Source organism: Chionomys nivalis, chromosome 25 (assembly GCF_950005125.1).
Source record: "Chionomys nivalis chromosome 25, mChiNiv1.1, whole genome shotgun sequence".
NCBI lineage: Eukaryota > Metazoa > Chordata > Mammalia > Rodentia > Cricetidae > Chionomys > Chionomys nivalis.
This window is the reverse complement of record NC_080110.1, coordinates 19,123,185-19,143,596: the sequence shown is the minus strand read 5'-3', so window position 1 is coordinate 19,143,596 and position 20,412 is coordinate 19,123,185. Positions and strand designations below refer to the sequence as shown.

Below are 20,412 nucleotides of genomic sequence, written 5' to 3'. Positions count from 1 at the left end.
GTTGAACAATGAGCCCGGGCATCTACTGTCTCTGTCTTTGCAGCTCTGAGTTTACAAGTGTGCACCTCCTCCATGCCAGGCTTTTTAGCAGAAGTTCAAGAGCCTGAAGTCAAGTTTTATGCTTGAAAATCAAGCACTTAACTTATTATTGCATCTCTATGATCCACCATTGTGCTCTCTTAACTAATTCAGAAAATTCTTATTAATTGATTTCTGATGGCAATAACAAAAACAAAGTCATGGTTAAGTAAGAACTTAAGAATCTTTCCTTGATAATTTGTCCTATTCTAGTTTGGGTGTTTTAAAAAAGAAAAAAAAAAACCTCTTGCTTAAATGTCTGATACTTCTGATCTCAAGTCAGTGTTAATGTAAATCTTAAGTATTATATTGATTATTACAGAGGTGGTCTGACAACAAGTTGTAGCGAATTCTGAATTATCTTTCAAAAGGTTTTTGTTAATTGCGTGCATACTTATGAGAACAATGTGAATGTGAAATTTAAACTCCAATGAAAGCATTAGTTGAGTTTGAGATGTTAACTGGTTTTGCTCTTCTGTTATCAGCCTCAGCAGTTTGACCCTGTTTACAACTGTAGCCAGTACATCTGCCTTAATATGGAATGGACCTTTTACAACTGGTCGCTGAACTGCCCAAAGGACTTGGAAATGCCGGACTGTGGCTTCCGGGGGTGGCCTGTTCAAGTGAACAGTGATATATGCTGTCCCGAGTGGGAATGTCCCTGTGAGTTTGCATTTCTCATACAGTGAACCTTGTCTCTGCATCAGAGAACAGTGTTGAGGTTTTTTGTTTGTTTTGTGTTTCGTTGTTTGTTTTGAGATTATCATGTCAATATACACACACAAACACACACTCACACAACCCTTTTCCCCATATACCTCAAGAATATTTTAATGAGGCTTTTAAAAAATGTTTCCCCATTTAGAAGTGAGTGCATTAAAACAGATTCAGAAAACTTGAAGGCATTTTGGAAATAAAACAGAGCCTTGTAGGAACAGAATGACTCTAGTAATTGACTGTGATCCTGCTGCCCTGCCTATAACAGGTATTAGCATCTCAGGAACTTGTTACGGCAGAGTGCTCGATCCCATCTCTAGATTTCCTGGTCCCTGGAGTAGGACTGGGTAATTTGTGTTTAAAAAAAATGTATTTTTAAGCAATTTTATATATATATTTATATGTTCCTTGGTTAAAAGTCTCCCTCATTATCCTCTCTCATCTTCCTCTCCACACAGAGATTTGAGCTACAAGAAGAGGAAGTTATATTTCCCAGTAAGGTAGCCACTTGTACATTGTCCCCACCCATGGAAATAATCCCTATCCATGATCACACAACAAATCCCAGTTAAGTGCAGTGGGACACACACACACACACACACACACACACACACCAAAACACAACATGAGAGCAGCAGGGGAGTTAGGAAGAAGGTATATTTTTAAGAGAGAAATTAGTTCTAAAATTCAAATAGTAGTTTAAAAACTTCCACTCCGCATGATTTTGTCCTAGGTCGGTGCTCCATGTTGTCAGAGCTGAGCATCATCACATTTGACGGAAACAGTGCTGCTCTGTCCAGCAAGGCTTCTTACATCCTAGTAAGAATCCCAGGGGAAATTGTAGTTGTTCACATTGAAAAATGTTCCATGAATCAGGTACGTTATCACCCATCTTGTGGTCATTTCTTCCTAAATCTGTAGCTCATTGTAACATCCTGGATTCCACAGTGATAAAATACTAAATGAGACTGATCTCTTAGTATTGAAACAAAGAAAATTTTTATGAAAAAGTATTTGTCATAGATGTATAATATTACTCTGATGGTTTTGAAGGATAATCAGTGCATTTATTTTAAATGTGTGTCTTTCTTTATTCCCCAGAATGGAAATGCCCTTAAAAAACCAGTATCTGTGAATAATTTAGTAGACTCCTTTTGCTTCTCACTAAAACTATCTAACGTCATAAAATTTTAATTTGTTTTCAAATAAAGCCTTCTTTTGGAAGAATCTCGGAACTTTGTTTTAAGAAGCTAAATGTGACAATATCTACACACAAAATACTCATTAATAGAGCAGCAAGAAAGGTAAGAGCATGCAATTAAGATATGTTCTCACATGGGATTAGAGGAGGAAATTATGCAAAACAATCATCTCCACAAAAGGAGGAATTAGACATGAATGTATTTTTTTTATTTGCTCTTCTTGTGGATAAGTATTTTTGTCATGGAAAGTTAAAGGATGTGGTTTTTTGTTGTTGTTATTGTTTTTATTTTTTCTTTCTTTCTTTTTTTAAGGATGTGTTTCTTAGTTTGGTATTTTCCCTCCATCTATGTGAAGGCATTTCAAATAGTTACCCTCCATGAGACCGATGGAGGGCCACATTACACCTGCTGCACACTCTCAGATGATGTGTGAGCCACCAAACTTCTTCTTCCAGAACTAAGAACTGTTTCAAGTCAGGTGAAGGAAAGGATGTGGAGAGGAAGGTGCACACTGTAGAAAACAGCAGTAGCAAGCACATGCCAGGGAAGACCCCTAGGAGAAAGGCAGACTGATAGCTCGTTCGGGAGCATTGACACCACTCTATTTTAATGAATAAATACTAACTTGTAAAGAAAAATAGCAGATTCAAATTTATTCTAATAACCTAAACAAAGTGATGAAATGCTTGAAAGGAATTGAGTGTTTTTATAGGAAAAGATCTAATCTGAGGAATCTGTTTAGCATGTAAAACTGAATTAGCAGTTGAATATATCATTTAGATCTAAATGGTTCAATCTAAAGAATAAGGAAAAATGTACAAAGGTTTTGCTTTACATGGATGGTCTACTATCTTGCTTTCTAGACATAATTACTGTATTGCCACAATTCTCTACATTATATAATAGACTTAATATTAAAATGAATATAAAATATGATAGTAAAAGAGTTTAACTAAGTAAAACTTAAAATATGCAGGTATGGTAATTTTTAGATGATAGCACTTGCGTTTTTTATTTTGATAGAAGTTGATAGAGTATATAGTAAATAGCCTCAAATATAGTAAATGTTATTATTTTGAGCATTTGGATAGAGGGGATTATTATTTTTATCCTCAGTTGAACATATTCCTGGACAATTGCTGGTCATTTGTTAAATTAATATCTAGCTATTAACAATATTATTTGAAACGATATAGCACTGATACTAATATTAATTAACCTGCAGTTTTGTGGCTTTTGTATTATTGTCTGGTGATTGAAAAATAAGAGTTATAGGGGTTAAAATTATGAGCAATATATCAGAGAAATACAGAAAGGAAGTGGTATACTCATAGAGGGGTCAAACAGGCTGTGTGGAGATCTTAAAGAATAGGAAGAAACCAGGGAGTAGAAGAGGCAACAGGTTTAGGGTCTAAAGATGGAGATCCAGAAGATTGGTGAGAGAGTTAACTACCAAAATTGCTGTTACCTATAGCTCATGGTTCTATATCAGGGTAATGACCTCAAATCACTGTTTTTGTTTAAAAGTATAATCTCCTTGGGCTGTCTACATTAAAAGTATCAAATAGACATGCTGAAAATTAAGTTCAAAATCTCAACAAAACCAAAGAAGCAGAATCACTGAGATTTGAAAGATGATTCTTCTGAACATTATTACTCTTGAATCTTGGGTTAGAAGGATCTCTGTCTTAAATTAATACTAGTAAATAATGGTCTGGTCATCATGTGGAGGGAATCAGACTAAAGAAAATATGTGAAACAAATTTACTTTTCAGGAAGAGTAAAATGCAAAGAGAGAACACTGAATATATCAAGGCATAGCAAAGGGTCAACAAGAAGACTAGAAGTTATCAGAATGTGTAGGGTGGCAGAGAAGTAAACTTTCACACACTAAAAAAACCCTACATTATATAAAAGGCTAATTTTATTTTCTATATTTTAAGAAATCTTCTCCTAAGGGCTATATGTATGTTATTCTAGGTAGATGTGGATTCTATTGTCGTGCCTTTGCCCTTTTCAAGTCAAGAGCTGTTCATAGAAGATTCTGGCACAATGTATGTAATTACTACTCCTGCCGGGTTAGTCATAAAGTGGGCTCACCTTACAGGAATCATAGACATTCACTTCGGACCCCAGTTTAACTTGTCGTCCTATACAGAAGGACTCTGTGGTGAGTTCTGATGTTGATATCTCTTGTTTTCTTACGTGTTTTCCTTTTTACATTACATTGTTTTGGACACCCATGGCCCACTTTGCAGACTGAAATGTGATGGTCATGCTCAATGCTACATGAGAGTACTTTAGAAATCAATGACTTTCAACAAAGGCTAATAAAGTAAGGAAAAGTATTTCAAGTTAGATATTCTATTTAAACGCACATTTGTTGTATCTTATTACATATGTATTAGTCATCTTTACAGAACATTCTTAAGTTGTTAAGTATATTTTAATTCACTTAATTTTAGCCTCTATTAATATATTGGTTCCAGAGTTATTTTAATTTATGTGATTAAAACACAATGTATAAAGATTAAAGGCTTTTATATATTTGTTTCTTTATTACATTTTAATGTCTGAAAATGTATGTTTATGGGAAAAACATAAGCCATTTGGAAGAGTTTAGTGTTCTGAACATTCATGCCAGTTTTATCATAAAATGTATGCTTCATGTTCACCTTTATGCCTAGACTTAATTTTATAATATTCAACACACACACACACACACATGAAATTATAAGTCAAACTGGACATATCTACAGCCATATAGCAAAAGTTTGAAATTACTAGATCTGTTGTCTCTTAGAAAGTACAGTATAAGGGCCCTTCACAATGTGATCTAAACACAATATTACATTTTTTGGAACTGAATTTATGTTAATATTTTGTTAAATATGGTTTATATATTTCTTCACCTACTAAGAATATTTAACATTGACCATAGCACAAACTTCTGTGATGATTTAAGATTATCATTCTCAAAATAGTTATTATTGAGTGTAAATAATAATTCATTAGTTATTGAGTAATAAACCCAACTTTGGGAATTCATAATCCTTCCTAGGATCTATCTCTTCTATGTAGTATGTTTTCTTATTTGATTGTCATGATATTTTGCTCTTGTGAAGCCAGTCATTTGGCTAACTAGATTCTAAATAAACAGTGTAGGTCAGAGACTAGGGTTACAATTGTGCTAGTCACAGATCATTGCCTAAGTACATAATTACTGTGGTAGATATATGGTTAATTAAAGTGATGTCTGTGTTTCATCAAGACTGCTAGTCTGAGTGCTGGCTGAAGAAACTAGTCAAAAAGAGTGAGGCCCAAACTGAGAGGATGCCAGATGGAACGACATTATTATATTTTTTTATTTTAAAAAATTTTTTATTTAAAAGTTTTTTTTTCATTTTACATACCAATCAGTTCCCCCTCCCTCCCCTCCTCCTACTCCTTCCTACCTTTTCCTCACCCAACCTCCCATCCACTCCTCAGAAAGTGTAAGACCTCCCATGGGGAGTCAACTAAGTCTGGAATACCAAGTTGAGGCAGGACCAAGCCCCCAGTATCACAGCTGAGCAAGGTATCAGTCCATAGGAAATGGACTCCAAATAGTCAGTTCATCCTGGTCCCACAGCCATTATTGGCATCAAATTCTTCATTGTATTGCGAACCCCTTGCATGGTGGGTAGAATGAAAACATTTTTGAAAATGCATTTAAAGCTAACACATAGTTTTGCTATTATTTCTCATTATAGAAGTTTAGATGTAAAGAACCTAGACTACTTTGATGTATGAAGTTATCTAGAGAATCTGACAGACTTTACTCTTGATGATATTCCTGTCTTGGGATTATAGTTTGATGCTTAAAGAAAATGTTTAATTCACATGTTTTATGGAATAAATTCCCGAGAATTAAGAAAAATGACAGTTTAAATTAGGGTGGGATTTGGGCGAAGTTTGATTAAGGCCCTGGGGACATTTTCTATGCCATTTTTGACTCTAAACTCCACTATTGAAGAGTAAACTAATTTGTCTGGCCTTTCTCAAAGAAGCTCAAAACTAGAGCATGCCAACAAGTCTGAATACTTTGAAAAAATAGTATCTCTCACCACTAATCCTAGTTCATACACTGACAGTGATATCCTAATATTGAATAAATCTTTGTTCCTCAGGTGACTGCCATCAACTGCCTGATTTTGTCTGGATTGTTTATGATCTGTAATTTATAATTTGTCTAGATTATACCATTTAGTTTCTTTCCTCATTGCTGTTATATGATATCCCAACAAAAGTAATTTAAGGGAAAGTATTTATTCTGATTCACAGTTGAAAAATATGGTATCCCATGGCAGGGAAATCAGGACAGCAGAAGCTTGAAGCAATGGACTGTGTTATACTCACAATCAGGAAGCAGAGGGCGATGAATGCTTGTCTTTATCTTTGTTCTTTCTGTTAAGTCTAGGACCCAAGACCAGGGACTGGTGCCTCCCACTTGTAGTGAGGATCTTTCTACTTCAGTAAACCCAGCCCACATATTTCCTCACAGACGTGCACAAAGGCTAGATAATCCCTCAAAGGTCTGTCCATAGATTGATTACTAAATAATTCTACATCTGCTCAAGTCAATAGTTAGCACTAATTATTACAATGACCCATTCCTGGAGTTACGTCATAAGCTACATAATAAAACAGAAACAGTTATTTAAAGAAAAACTTTACTATGTTTATACCAGGTTTTCCTTGTAGAATGGAAGACTGGAATTCATTCGTCAAATATTTGCTGTTCTGGATACTGTAGGAGCAGAATATCCATATACACAATCTCCATTTTCATTTAACATACACATTTAATAAAAATACATGATTTTAAAGTTTCTATCAATGCCAAAGTTAAGAGATAACCAAATTCAGATGCTTATAATTTCATTCAAATATATTTGTTTAAAGCCAAGTATTAAGCCAATTGAGTTGGTGATAACGAAGGTTTTTGCCATCTAAAAGCTGCATGTGCTTTCAAGGAATTTGCAATGATGATCCAGACGATGACCTCAGGATGCAGAATGGCACCATTATTACCAACATGGAAGACATAGAGTTATTTATCGGAAGTTGGGAAATTGATAAATCATTTGAAGTCACAATGAGAAGACCCGTTAGGAACTGTACTGAACATGATTGCAGCCATTGCATCGAGTTATTGAACAGAGACGTTTTTATTCTGTGCCATGACAAAGTAAGTTAAAAGCAGTCAGAAATGAGCAATTGCATTCGAGATTCTGAGAGAATGAAAAGCCCTAAGCTTCCATTTTTACTATGGTATTCTACTGAGAATAGCTTCTCTTTGGTCTTTCCGTCTGTATGTTTGAAGTTCAGAGATGTTTAATCTTCATAAACTTATAGAGACAGGATGGATAATTGTAGTTTTCCCGCCTCTGCTTTGTTAGAATTGTATAACTTTCAGGGAAATGGAATTTTCCCATGAATAAATTCCTCTAGCCAAAATAGATCAATGGTGCTTGATAACCTTGTGTAAGAGTTAAGACAGTGAAGTTTTAATTGATTCCTATGATGCTCACCCTCTAGTGTGAATAGCAGCCATCACTGGATAAATTTGATTGATTTTTGTGTGCTCTTGTTTCCTCAATTTATGAACTCCCCCCTCCTCACTCTCTTGCTTTCTCAGTTTACGTGATTAGTAGATAGTTTCAGAGATCCATGTCAATAAAAAAATATTTCTTGTTAAAGAGAAAAGGACAGACTAGTACAAAATTTGGTAAACCATTTATACTAGTATGTATTAGGAACTGTGCTGGAATTCTGTGATGCACAGATAAGGTCCTCCCTGTGCCTCTAGTTTAAAAGAAGGGGAATCGTGAACCGATATTTACAATACATGGTATGGAAATACGTATGAGTTCAGCTTTAGAAAAGTCTTCGGGAAGATTCACATATCTGAGCCATCTAAAACCTCATATTGCCAAAAAAGGAGAGGGGAGAGGGAAAGATCTTGACATAGAAAACAATGTGGATAAGAGAATATTTGGTACAAAAGTCCATGCAAGGAGAATACTGAGGCATTTTGGTGCAGTCTATACAGGTGAAGGGCAGTCTAGGGAGAAGAACGAGGAAGTTATAGTTCAGAAGAAACCCATGTGGATGACCGTGCTAGGCAGGCAAGCATATTCTACAGTCATATTTTAAATGCATGCACATAAAAGTGAACACACGTGTACTTGATTGTTATTTAAATCTGTTTTAAAGCATCATCGTTTGTTTTCCTTTATATAGTCTTGTTTTGGGGTGTGTGGCAAAAACGGTTTTGAAAATTGAGGTTTAAGAGAAACTTTGATGATGTTAATTTACTACTCTAAATATTTTAACTTCGTTGAAGTTGGGCCTCACTATGTAGCTCTGGCTAACCTGAACTTGCTATGTAGATCAGGCTGGTATCAAACGCGTCAATCTTCTTGCCTCTGTACCCCATGTGCTGGCACAAAAGGAATGATCTTACCTGATTTTTCAAATGGTTTTGGGTTAGCTCATGGCCTTTGGGGAAGTTAAAAGTGACAGAATTTTTTTATATGGTAAAATGCATCTCTAGGTCTCACCATTGGACTTTTGTGGAAAGATGTGGCTCAACTACACCTATCTCTGGAGCTATGAATGCGATGTGATCTCTGCCTATGCGGCTCTGTGCAACAAGTTTGATATCTGCATTCGGTGGAGGACACCTGATTATTGCCGTGAGTGACTGCTAGCACAGTGATGTCTTCTAACCATTCTAGAGCATCCTCCTCTTCCCAATCCTTTCTTTATTTACTTTGAGTCACAGAATGACTTAGGAAATCGAACGTGAATGGAAAATGAAAACAAATGTCACACTGCAAGTGTTGTCCCTGAGTTTCAGAAATATGAGGGAATTTGGCTCTGTATCCTTTTCCTGTTCCCCTCTTGGTGTGTTACCAGAGGAATCTCCACTCCTGATTCACCATGAACATCTAGCATCTCCAGTTTCGCTAGACACGCTGATATTCTTCCCCATCAAGACTGTACCAATTTATACCACCTCCCACAAGCTGAATATTCATTTTTAAACAGCGTGACTTTTTATGAACAGTAGAAATCAACAAGAATTTCTTAAAACATCATTTAGAAACTGCTCAGCAATGCTTCTTTTGGCAGTAAATGATTAAACCTCTACAACCAGTGAGCTCTCTCTCTCTCTCTCTCTCTCTCTCTCTCTCTCGACTTAGTTTGAGTTACATATTTAAGGAGTGTTTCCATGATTATCTTGGAGAGAAATGGAGAAATTGTATCTTCTCTGGCTGCATGGAGCAGTAGTTTTGTAATAGTGGACTCAATATATTTATGTGAAAGAAACTTAGACTGGAAATTAGAAATATATATTTCATGTGAATTAAAGAAACCCTTTTAACTACAACACTGAATACCATCTAGATACTTGAAGGATGCCTTTGAAGTCACCAGGCTTACGTTATTTGTTATGCAGTAAATGAAAAATAATCTTTAAAGTGAAACCATGCAAAATTTGTATCTGCAATGCAGGCTGACTGCTCTTTCTCGACCAGAATTCACGTAGATTACGTTGGTTATTAGCAAATTCTGTCTTTTATTGCTGACAGCTTTGAGCTGCCCAGAGGGAAAGGAATACCAGCCCTGTGTGAGGCCCTGTGAGGCAAGAACGTGTCTCAATAAATGGTTCTATGGGCACTCCTCCTGTCTGAATTTGAGAGAGGACTGTGTATGCAAGAACGGAACCATTCTTCACCGGCCAGATAAAACCCTGTGCATCCCAGAGCGAGAATGTGGTAAGGATCAAAGTGTAAAGTGATTGCCCAGGAATCCAGCCATCATACATGTACAATATCTTTTAAATATTGGGAATATATGCTGAGGGAAGTTCATCAAAGATGGCCCAGGTGTTGGAAAGGAAACGAATTTGTAATTTGCTTTTAATACGGATTGAGTTAGAATTAAAATTAGGATATTTGATAATGATGGTTCTCAATCTTTACTTGTGTGTATGTTAATAACTAGGAAAGAGCAAGGCAAATTAAAAATTAAAAGTAATTTGTGGAGTCAATTTAAGTTCTAATTATTTTTTCTGTAGTGGTTCACTTTTGCCTCCGTGATTCTGAGGCTATGTATGGAGAAATTAACAGGACTTAGTCCCTATGGTCATAACACGGAAACATAAAATAGTTAAAAAAACATTTTGTGCATTCAGTGTCTTAAGAAATTAAGAATGCAGGAAATGGTAGATAGCATTATTATCTAGGGGAAACACTTAACTACTCTATGTTCATATTCAAATTATTTTTGGCATATTTTCCTTATGGTTGTGACTGATTAGAAAAGCGCAGGATTCTGAAAGTTGCAACACAGCACCTTGTCAGTCATGTGGGTCTTAAATCATGGCAAGAAGAAAAGAAATTTTGCTAATGATTAAATGAAGGGCAAGTAGAATAGAAATGTAAGGATACTTTGAGAAACAGGTTTGTGACTGCCGGTAAGGAAAGTGCCCATAGAAGGTTGTAGAAAATAAAAGTGTTTTCTGTGGACTCCATAGTAACTTTGGTTCAAGAGCAATGCAATGTACTAGCTGAAGAAAGAAACAGAAGAATCTGAGACAGTATAGATTCATGGCCTGCATTTTTATTAGTGGAAGAGTAATGATTCAAAATTTAAGACGTCATGACTTGACTTGCTGTAGGGCCAGGTTGTAAATGAAATAACATTGTTGATCTTTTAAAGTGTGCACTGACAGTGAAGATCAACCCCGCAGTGCTGGGGAGATTTGGAATGGGGGCGTTGATGAGTGTGCCCTCTACAAATGTCTGGAGGATGGAAGCATTATTCCAATAGAGCCCGTCTGTGAAGAAGAGCCCTCCCCCATTTGTGAACGAGAAGCTGAAGTTGTCATGAACATTGTTGATAAGTTGACCTGTTGCTCTAAAGAAGTTTGTGGTATGTGAATAAACTCAAGCCTTGTAGATATGCATGCCAATGACTGTGAAAAACACGGCAGGCTAACTATGAAGTACTTCCATAAATGCCATTTTCTCAAAATGGGTTATAAAATTCATGTTAAAATGCTTGCCAGTAACTATTAATAATATTCAACAACTTATGACAAAAGGCAGGGCTCTGAACCTCTGATTCATGACAATAAAGGATGCAAGAAAATCCCAGAGGATCCTTAGAGCTGGTGCAATCTCTTATACAGCCAGTTTTGTGCCTGTTGGGCTTCATTGGAGTGAAAACACATTTGGTAGAGCCATTTCCCACTCTGAGATGGCAGCATAAGCCCACTCCAGTTGGGTTCACTGCTACTGTAACACTCTCCTGCTTATTTCTAGGCTGCGACATGACTTTGTGTGACACAACCATCCCAATATGCACAAGTAATCAGAAGTTGATGGTCGGCTATAGCGCTCTTTCTTGCTGTCCACAGTATGAATGTGGTAGGTCAATCTATTAGGGAAAATAAAGCTCACTGTACATTCTAAATAGTCGAGGAGACTTCCTTCCTCTGGGTCTCTATGGATGGAATTTATTGTAAAAGATTGTGAAGTTGCTAATCGCTAAAAATGCCTTTATATTAAAATTGTCACTGAATTCAAAGAGAAAAAAGCAATAGTCTCATTTTAATTTACCCATTGTTTCCCTCATACAAATTTTCAAATGTATTTGTGATTCTGCAGAATGTGATACATTGAAATGTCCCAATATTTCGACACCAGATTGCAGAGAAGACCAGTTTATGCTTCAGGTTCAACAAGGAGAACCCTGCTGTTTCTACCCTTTCTGTGGTGAGTGCTCTAGAGATAATCCCAGCAGGAAGAGAAAGGATCTGGGAAGCATCTATTTGCTGTGACTCTCATGGGACTTGTGGCAAGCGGTATTATGTTATCTTGTAGGGACTGCTCTGAATAAAATTGAAAGAAAGCAGAGGACATCGTAAATGACTCTCAATAATGTTACTGCCAGTACTTACCCTATCAACAAAGCTATGTGTACCTCTCAAACATCATCCAAATAATAGAATACGGGCTTTTCTTTAATGAGACAAATATCTATCTTTTAAAAAGAAAATTTAATATGTGCTAGTCTAGAAGACCCAACTAGAGTAACATATAAGACCATTTAATAACTTAATGTCTACATACCATCTGTGAACTATGATGATCCATAGAGAGCATAGGAGAATCAGACACATCTAGGAAGTACCCGACACAAAGTATTCTGTTTGTTAAACTAGAAAGTTAATAATAAGGAAAACTCTTTCCCCCCCAGTTCAAGAAAATCATCACACCAGTAATCAAGACATTTCCTCGAATTGAGTTGTTTCCTTGACTGCATGTGCCTAGATTAAGTTCCAACAATGATTTAAGGGCAAGTGCAAGAGTCAAGAGGAAGAAGAGATGGACCTGTGTCTGCATCTCGTTCTAGTGTACCTCCATTTCTCACTGAAATTCCATTGAAAGAGATTCTGATAATCAGGCAGGGGTTTTCCCACATAGTAGCTGGTCAGGATGTAGCCCGTTTATTAATAGTCCTTGTAAGAATTGTGTAAATGAGTCATTTGGCAGAGTCATTCAGAAAATTATCACTTCTGGAGGTAGGTATGAACAAGTTCCTCCCACACTGTTCAACCATAAGAGGGAACAATCAATGGCAGAAAAATAAGGTAATTCCAAAAAAAAAATCAATCAATGTTATGAACTATGATATCAATGAATCAGTGCTATGAATTTCACTTTCAATAAGAATACATTCTGGAAATAAATGGCTCATATTTCTAATAAGATATCCATCCCCTTTTGTATTGTGCTTGTAAAGTACAAAGACAGTAGAGAGCTATGTGTTATTTTCCTACTTCCCAATTAACAATATTCTACTCAATTTTGGTGTAGTTGATAATCTGAATTAATCATTAACTTGATTTTAGTTTAATATGACTTTGGCTTCTCGTTTAATCTTCAGTGTGTGAAGCATGCACAGAACCAGCTCCGCAATGCGCTGATGGGGAATTCCTCACAGTGGATCTGAATACGACACATTTATGCTGTCCGCAGTACTCTTGTGGTAAGGCCACCTTAACTAATAATATTTTAATGTGTCAACAAAAAGTCCAAAAAGATATAGATGTTTAAGAAGTCCAATGGTGCTGTTAACTTAGACCCCTTTGTCAGGACTTTTCACGGGATGAGCTGGGCTAGATCAACTAACGATGGCTGAACCCATGCTAGCCATAGGAGTACATCACAGCGAGAAGTAGAAGAAACCCCTGGGGATGACAGCAAGCTAACGAGGACTGGCAAGTCCATGAGATTCATCTTTTCATCTTTCCCCATTTGAATTTTCTTCCTAGTGTGTGAGCCAAATCTTTGTCCTCCACCGTTACTCAACTGCGCAAAAGATATGGATCTGGCGGAAAAAAAAGTATCTGGACAGTGTTGCCCAGACTGGCAGTGTGGTAACTCATTTCATATTTTAAAATTTCGCAATAATGAGCTGATGTGTTTTGACCCAGGTGAACATGTTGGTTTTTTGCCCTTTAGAGTGCAACTGTGAAAATCTTGTCATGCCAACTTGTGAAGTGGTAAGAATGTTTATTTTGTTTGCCTTATTGTGTTGTTCAAATCAGTGTCTTCTCCATTGATCTGTCTTATTTCTGAGTTATTCAAAATTAATGGAATTTTCCTTGTTATAGTTTACTGATATAGATCAAAATAATGACATTGTATCATTATAGTTAACTTTTTCTAGTTTATTTAAGAAAGTGGCCTTGCAAGGTGTTGCAGGCTTTAATTCTAGCACTTGTGAGGCAGAACCAGGTGGATCTCTGTCTCTTGGAGGCCAGCATGTCTACACAGTGAATTATAGGCCAACCAGGGTTATATAATAAAATCATCAAAAAAAGTGAGGTATAAAATATATTATACTCTAATGCAAAATTATTTAACAGACAATTTAATCTACTAACATTATATCAGTGAAGATGTCAGTCATTAAAAGGAAGTAAACTATTGAAAAAAGCTGTTTTAACATCGAAAGGCGTCTTAAATAATTTTTCCAGAAAGTGCACTTGTAATGCATACTTTATAGCAGAGAAAGAGGTTCAAACATGTAACGCTGCATCTTTTCTGGAGTTATCTGTGAGTATATAAAGAGAAAAGTTTCAAGAGTTTTATGTTTTAAGGCAACAAGGTTGCCATAACTATTAGTAAAATGTGACTGGTGGTGTGGTACTTTTATGCCTTTCATCAAACTTCTACCTTCATTTTATGATCTTAGGTTTTCCTACCGTTATTTATCAGAGCAGATATTGTCTTCCACAATGTCATTATGTTTACATTTTCCTCTTTTTCTTATATATACTCTCAGCCCATTCAGACACCCGAAACCCAAGTTTTGTTGGAAAACACATGAGGAGTAGTATCAAGCAATGGAAGTCTCTCTTTTATTTTCACTGTCATTTAACTTTACATTTTCTCAGGTGATACCATCTATAGTTTACACAGAATGCTGGGGATTTACAATAACCTCCATAGTAGTTACTTTTTTCATAACCAAGTGCCAGGAAAGAAGTGACTTAAGAAAAGATTTGGCTTCAATGCCCAGGGGATATGCCCCGTGATGTAGCGAAGGCTTGGCAGCAGGAGAGGGAGGAACTAGTCGCATTATTTCTGCAAATGGAGTTTAGTGCTCAACTGGTGTCTTCCCTTTTTCTTACTTATCCAGTCTGGGATACATTCCATGGCATAGTCCTACTTTCATTGAGGGTGTGTCTTTCATCTTTAGTTAAGCTTCACTAGCAATACCCTCATAGGCAAGGCCAGGGCTGCGTCTCCTAAGGGATGTTCCCAGTCATGTTGGCAAGGAAATTTAGCTACCATAGATTTTATATGAAGTTTTCATCTGATTTGTGTGTGTATTACAAGCACATTTGAATAAAAGTAGGATCTTGACTTCTGTCCCTCTCAGGTTCGTACTTAACATCAAATCTTCAGGAACTAAATTTTTATATCATAATATAAATAAGAAAGTTGAGGCTTATAAGGGTGAATGATTGATTGTCAGGATTCAAAGGGTGTGTGAGTGTGTGTGTGTATTCAAAGGGTGTGTGTGAGTGTTTGTGTGTGTGTGTGTACTGGATCCTTGGCCAGTACTCTTGTAGCCCACGTAATATTTCAGATTAGATCTGGGGAATTTCAGTCATGACTAACCTCACACAGAGCATCTCTGCTAGCCTTGAAGATATTTAATGTCATCTGCTTTCAGTGTAGTGTAAACCAGTTCTACAATGAGAATGGTTTCATGTCCAATTTGAAAAGTTGGGGTGTAATGAATATTGAAAGGGTAGGAGATATGAGAACCACTGTGCACTGTTTGAGGTGATGGAAAACCGTGCACCCACTTTCAATAGCAGTGTCTTAGATCACTGGGTTAGACTGGGTCTTGGACCATTTGATCCAAGACCTTACCCACAAGAATGAAGTGAATGCTGTACAGAAATTTGTTTTTAAATATCATACTAGCCAAAGAGTGAAAACAACCCAAGACTATAGAGTTTACTACTAACCTTAAAGACCAGTGATGCTTATGCAGGAGCACACCATCTTATCGAATGTAATATGAAGTACTGGTAAACAATAATAAAGATATGTTCTGTTAGTGGAATTGGATCCCTAAGAGATAAATGTACAAATAAATATTTGGGTATGGTCTGAAAAGACTTAGACAAAGAAGGGACTATTATTAAATTGAAATTTGAACATTTGAGGAAATACTGTGTGTAATTATGTCCTTGCTTATTAAAAATTGAAGATCTGTGGTAAGTAACCAGTATAGAAACATGAAACAGATCTCGTATTTTTATCCGTAGAGTACCATTTGCATGGTAGAAATTGATTAATAGTTTTTTAAAAAATGTATCATTAGAAAATTTTATTGCCAATTTTCGTGCAATTGTCTTTAAAGTCATAAAAGAACAAATGAATTAACACATGAAATTACAATTTATAGAATGCACCAAAATAGAATGAAGAAAAATTAAGATAGTCATATGGATTTATTAGAATAACTTCTTTACATGAAGAATCAAATTCATTTTATTAATATGTTTATTAAGATTAAAGGCATTGTGGAAAGGGAAATGCTTACAAGAAAACACATGAAAATTTAAGGCTGGCCTTGTGATTGCTTAGAGCAGTGGTTCTCAACCCTTCTAATATAAATTAATATAGTTCTCATGTTGTAGTGACCCCCCCACCATAAAATTATTTTGTTGCTACTTCCTAAGTGTCATTTTGCTATTGTTAGGAGTCATAATATAATATCTGATATCTCCAATGGTCTTAGGCAATCCCTGTGGAAGGGTTGTTAGACCCCTAAAGGGTTCATGGCCCACAGTTTGAGAACCACTGGTTTTGAGGATGCTGAACTGTTTCCAACAGGGCAAGGTTTGAGTCTCAGTCATGACAAAAAGTTATTAATAGCTTATACAGTACTGTTGGAATCCAGCTTTAATCCTGACCACGTTGTATACACTGGCCTATTTATTTCTTTCCATAATGCTAAGTGGCCAGCAGAATCATTATGCCTATTTTACAGGTGAGGGAAATAAGGCACAGATTGGTAATGTGCAGTTGTTCATAACTAGTAAAAAGGGAGCCATGTTACAATCCTGTTCCTGAGTTGGCTATTAGACACAAGGCTAGACTCATTGCTTTTACTCTATGTACTCGTCATAGCTGCCATGCTGGGATGTAGACCTAAGAGCTCTGGACCGCCTCCAGAGAGCAGATGACCACATTCCAGGGCTGCAAGCTTCCTTTCCTCCAAATTGCTCTCTGGAATCTCAGAATCAAACACATTTAGTAGGACTTTAAATTTAGGACAAATGATAAACAGTATCATGCCCTCTTTCGTTTATTTAATAGATAAAGAAATTGAAGTTCTAAGAAATTGAATCGTCTGTGCTGGGGAGATAGTTCAGTGGGTAAGCTCACTTCACAGTGTAAGGACTTGAGTTAGGATACACAGCATCTATGTACTTCACCTGTATCCCCTGTCCACAAGAGGTGGAGGTAGAGGATCCCTGGGGTAAGTTGGCTACCTAAAGAATGGATGAGTACAAGTGAGACACGTTGCCTCAGTGTATAAGATGGAGAGTGACCAAGGGAGGCACCCACTGTCCCCTGGTTTCAGCATACATGTACATTCTCAACTACACACAAGACATACATGTGCCCATACATACGAACATGCATATACACATACCCCCATACAAGCATTGAATAATCCACAATAACATTTTTATTGTGATTTTTTTCCTGACTGTTCAGAAAATCTAAGCCTACCTTTAGAAGATTTGTTAAGTATCTGGGTGAAATTGCTTGTAATGTGTATTTTCAAAAATGACCATGATAAATCATATGACAATTTCTTTCTCATAGGGAGAATTTGCCACAATAGATCAAAACTTTCAGAGTGACTGTGGATGTATACAATATCTTTGTGGTAGGTGTTTTCTTAAATACTTTAAAGTAATAATTGTTTCTTTTTGGTGTCTGTTGCTTTGCATTTATATATTTAAAATATTTTCTTTTATAAATATGGTATTTATATTAAGTTGATTGCCAGTATTCTAATAAACAACTCTTACTTTTCCTTCATAATATCTCAAAATGTTCTGAGAAATTTTATAAATCAGAAGAATGAATTTTTCACACCAGAACTGGAATTATTTTTCTAAGTCACTTTGAAATATGCTATCTACACCTTGGTCTTAGCCAAAATGCCTTGAAACACTAGATCTGGGGGAAAGGAAGATTGGGGGTAGAGACTTGGAGGGAAGGGAAGGAGGAGAAATTGGTCAGTGTGTAGTATATGAGAGATGGATAAAAAGTTATGCTATCTAAAATTGTGCATATTTTTGCTCATCATTTTATGATTAGTATTATTTGAAAGCATGAGGTGCTGTATTTTCATACTAAGATTTAGTGTGTTTACAGAATGTAGACTGTTTCTTCAAAGGTTTTAAATTGTTTCAAAATTTTATATGAGCAAACAACAGCAAGACCTCAGACTTAGAGGCAAGGAGAGCCCTCTTCCAACCTGCTCTAATATGCCACCATTCAGAGATGGTGGTACATTATCCCTGAAGCACTAAGAATGGAATCATTTCTGTTAGCATAATGATCATTAAAATCACAAACTGTAACAGAGTCCCACAATGAAGGGCGCTAATATTACCGAATTAGACGCTGAATCCATCTACATCCACGTTAACAGTGGTCATGATCTGTGTTCTGGAGATGGAGCAGAAATGCCTTGCTCATTCCTGAGACCCCTCATACTTCTGGAAGTTGCTATAAAATAAATCTTTTCAAGCATGCTAATACAAGTGATTTTACAGATTAATTTTTTATTATATATTAAGGAATAGCTGTGCTATTGGTGTGGTTAATGTGGTTAAATAAATTGTTGGGTTGCTAGATATATGTACCCTCTGACTTGATTTTGAAAATTTGGTTGATCACAATGAAAATATAGTCTCAAATATAAGTTCTATTGATTGGTAAATACAAAAGATAACATTGTGGTTTTTTTTGACCATTCTTTAGAAAAAGATGATGTATGTGTGTTTCAAGAAGTATCAGTACTGAATCCTGGCCAATCTCTGACAAAGTATTTGGAAGGGGATTTTTGTTACACAATAGAATGTCTGGAAGACAAAGATAACAATACAGGCTTTCATACTTTTAATGTTACAATGGTGAATTGTTCAAAAGCCTGCGATGTTGTAAGTATTCTTATAAGTCGTTCTGGCGGCCTAGTGAGTTTAAAATTTCCAGTTAGAGGGTTTGAGCTTGTGAATGCTTTATGGATTATACAATTGAATAGCTCCTCAACACTATTATTTTATGAGGTATCTATTCAATGCAGATTTTTGCTTTACCTATGAATGACCTTGAACTTCAAGAGTTGTAATGGAGAGCTTTCTTGCTTGGTTGACCTAAGATTGTCGCACCTGCTGGATGAATGTTGCCTGTAGATGTAGAGGTTAATGTCTACTTCATTTATACGCTGTCTATCTAAAGAAAACTGGTTTCTCACACGCAACTTTAGAAATGCTTACAGATCTTCAGAGAGAACACCTTCAGAACTAACTCATTAAGATGCGAATACTGATGGGTGACTAATACTGTGCCTGTTCATTATATGCAGCACCAGATTTACACTCCATCTCTCAGTGATTATGACTGCTGTGGTACCTGTAGAAACATATCCTGCAAATTTCACATGGACAATGGAACATCAGTTATATATGAGGTATGAATTTTTATTTTCTGTTAAAAATATCATCTGCCATACCTCTGCCCACATTGCACACCTATGCACAGTGTACACCTCCCACATGTTAGTGTATCTTAAACTTTTTGACATTTTTGATTATTATGTAAAAATTTGTTTATATTGCTCCTTAAGGTAAATTTAACTTGTACTCTTACAATTTTTCAGGTATAAGAAATGAGTTCCAGGAAAGGCTGGTATCTAATCAATTATGAAGATATTAAAACTTAGTATTTTATGGAGCCATTAAACTTTTATTTTTGATATATTGGATATTGCTATTTTCTGACTTTGCATATTATTTTTTATCACCACAGAACTTAAAGATTGGGTTGGTGGAAGATCTGATACCTTTTATAAGTTAAGATAGGACCTGGAACAGTGGTTCTCATCCTTCCTGATGCCGTGACTCTTTAATACAGTTCACCACACTCATGTTGTGCTGACCCCCAACCATAAAATTATTTTTGTTGCTACTTCATGGCTGCAGTTTTTCTACTGTTATGAATCATAATGCAAATATTCTGAATTATTCTGATATGCAGGATATCCAATACGTGACCCCCAAATGAGTTTTAACTCACAGGTTGAGAACCATTGACCTAGAGCAAAGAAAGTGATAGAGTTCCTCCATTATGAAACCAAACACTTGCTATTGTGTTCTCTCTCTCTCTCTCTCTCTCTCTGGCTATCTCTCTCTGTTTCTGTCTCTCTCTCTGTCTCTCTCTCTCTCCATATGTGTGCATGTGTGTGATTTTGAGATACAATTGGGGAAATTTTCAAATGGAATATGCCCCAAGGAGCTCTCTGTCTTGTTGTGGACTTGGTTGAATATTTAATGAATTTATGTGTTCTAAGGAATGTAACAGATCTTGGCATGAATAGCTGTCACTTTCCTTTTCTTTCTCAGGAGGGGAGCTCCTGGCACTATAACTGCACCACGTATGAATGTGTTAGGACTGATGAGGGAGCCACGATTCTAAACTACAGCATGGTGTGCCCTCCTTTTAATGAGACCGAATGCAAACTGGTT

At 36.3% G+C, this 20,412-nt stretch overlaps 1 protein-coding gene across 4 annotated transcripts in view; it reads left to right on the top strand.

Annotated features, from left to right (window-relative positions):
• Otogl (otogelin like) overlaps positions 1–20,412 on the top strand; it is a 114,066-nt gene that overhangs the window by 90,802 nt on the left and 2,852 nt on the right. For all 4 annotated transcript variants that reach the window (XM_057757959.1, XM_057757956.1, XM_057757958.1 and 1 more), the window contains 18 exons: positions 564–741; positions 1,529–1,671; positions 1,897–1,920; positions 2,007–2,099; positions 3,978–4,167; positions 7,013–7,227; positions 8,596–8,737; positions 9,638–9,823; positions 10,770–10,982; positions 11,375–11,479; positions 11,720–11,827; positions 13,002–13,103; positions 13,390–13,494; positions 13,580–13,620; positions 17,480–17,543; positions 18,650–18,828; positions 19,254–19,358; positions 20,290–20,409. In XM_057757959.1, coding sequence (XP_057613942.1) covers positions 564–741; positions 1,529–1,671; positions 1,897–1,920; positions 2,007–2,099; positions 3,978–4,167; positions 7,013–7,227; positions 8,596–8,737; positions 9,638–9,823; positions 10,770–10,982; positions 11,375–11,479; positions 11,720–11,827; positions 13,002–13,103; positions 13,390–13,494; positions 13,580–13,620; positions 17,480–17,543; positions 18,650–18,828; positions 19,254–19,358; positions 20,290–20,409 — 2,313 coding nt within the window. The remainder of the gene's footprint in view (positions 1–563; positions 742–1,528; positions 1,672–1,896; positions 1,921–2,006; positions 2,100–3,977; positions 4,168–7,012; positions 7,228–8,595; positions 8,738–9,637; positions 9,824–10,769; positions 10,983–11,374; positions 11,480–11,719; positions 11,828–13,001; positions 13,104–13,389; positions 13,495–13,579; positions 13,621–17,479; positions 17,544–18,649; positions 18,829–19,253; positions 19,359–20,289; positions 20,410–20,412) is intronic.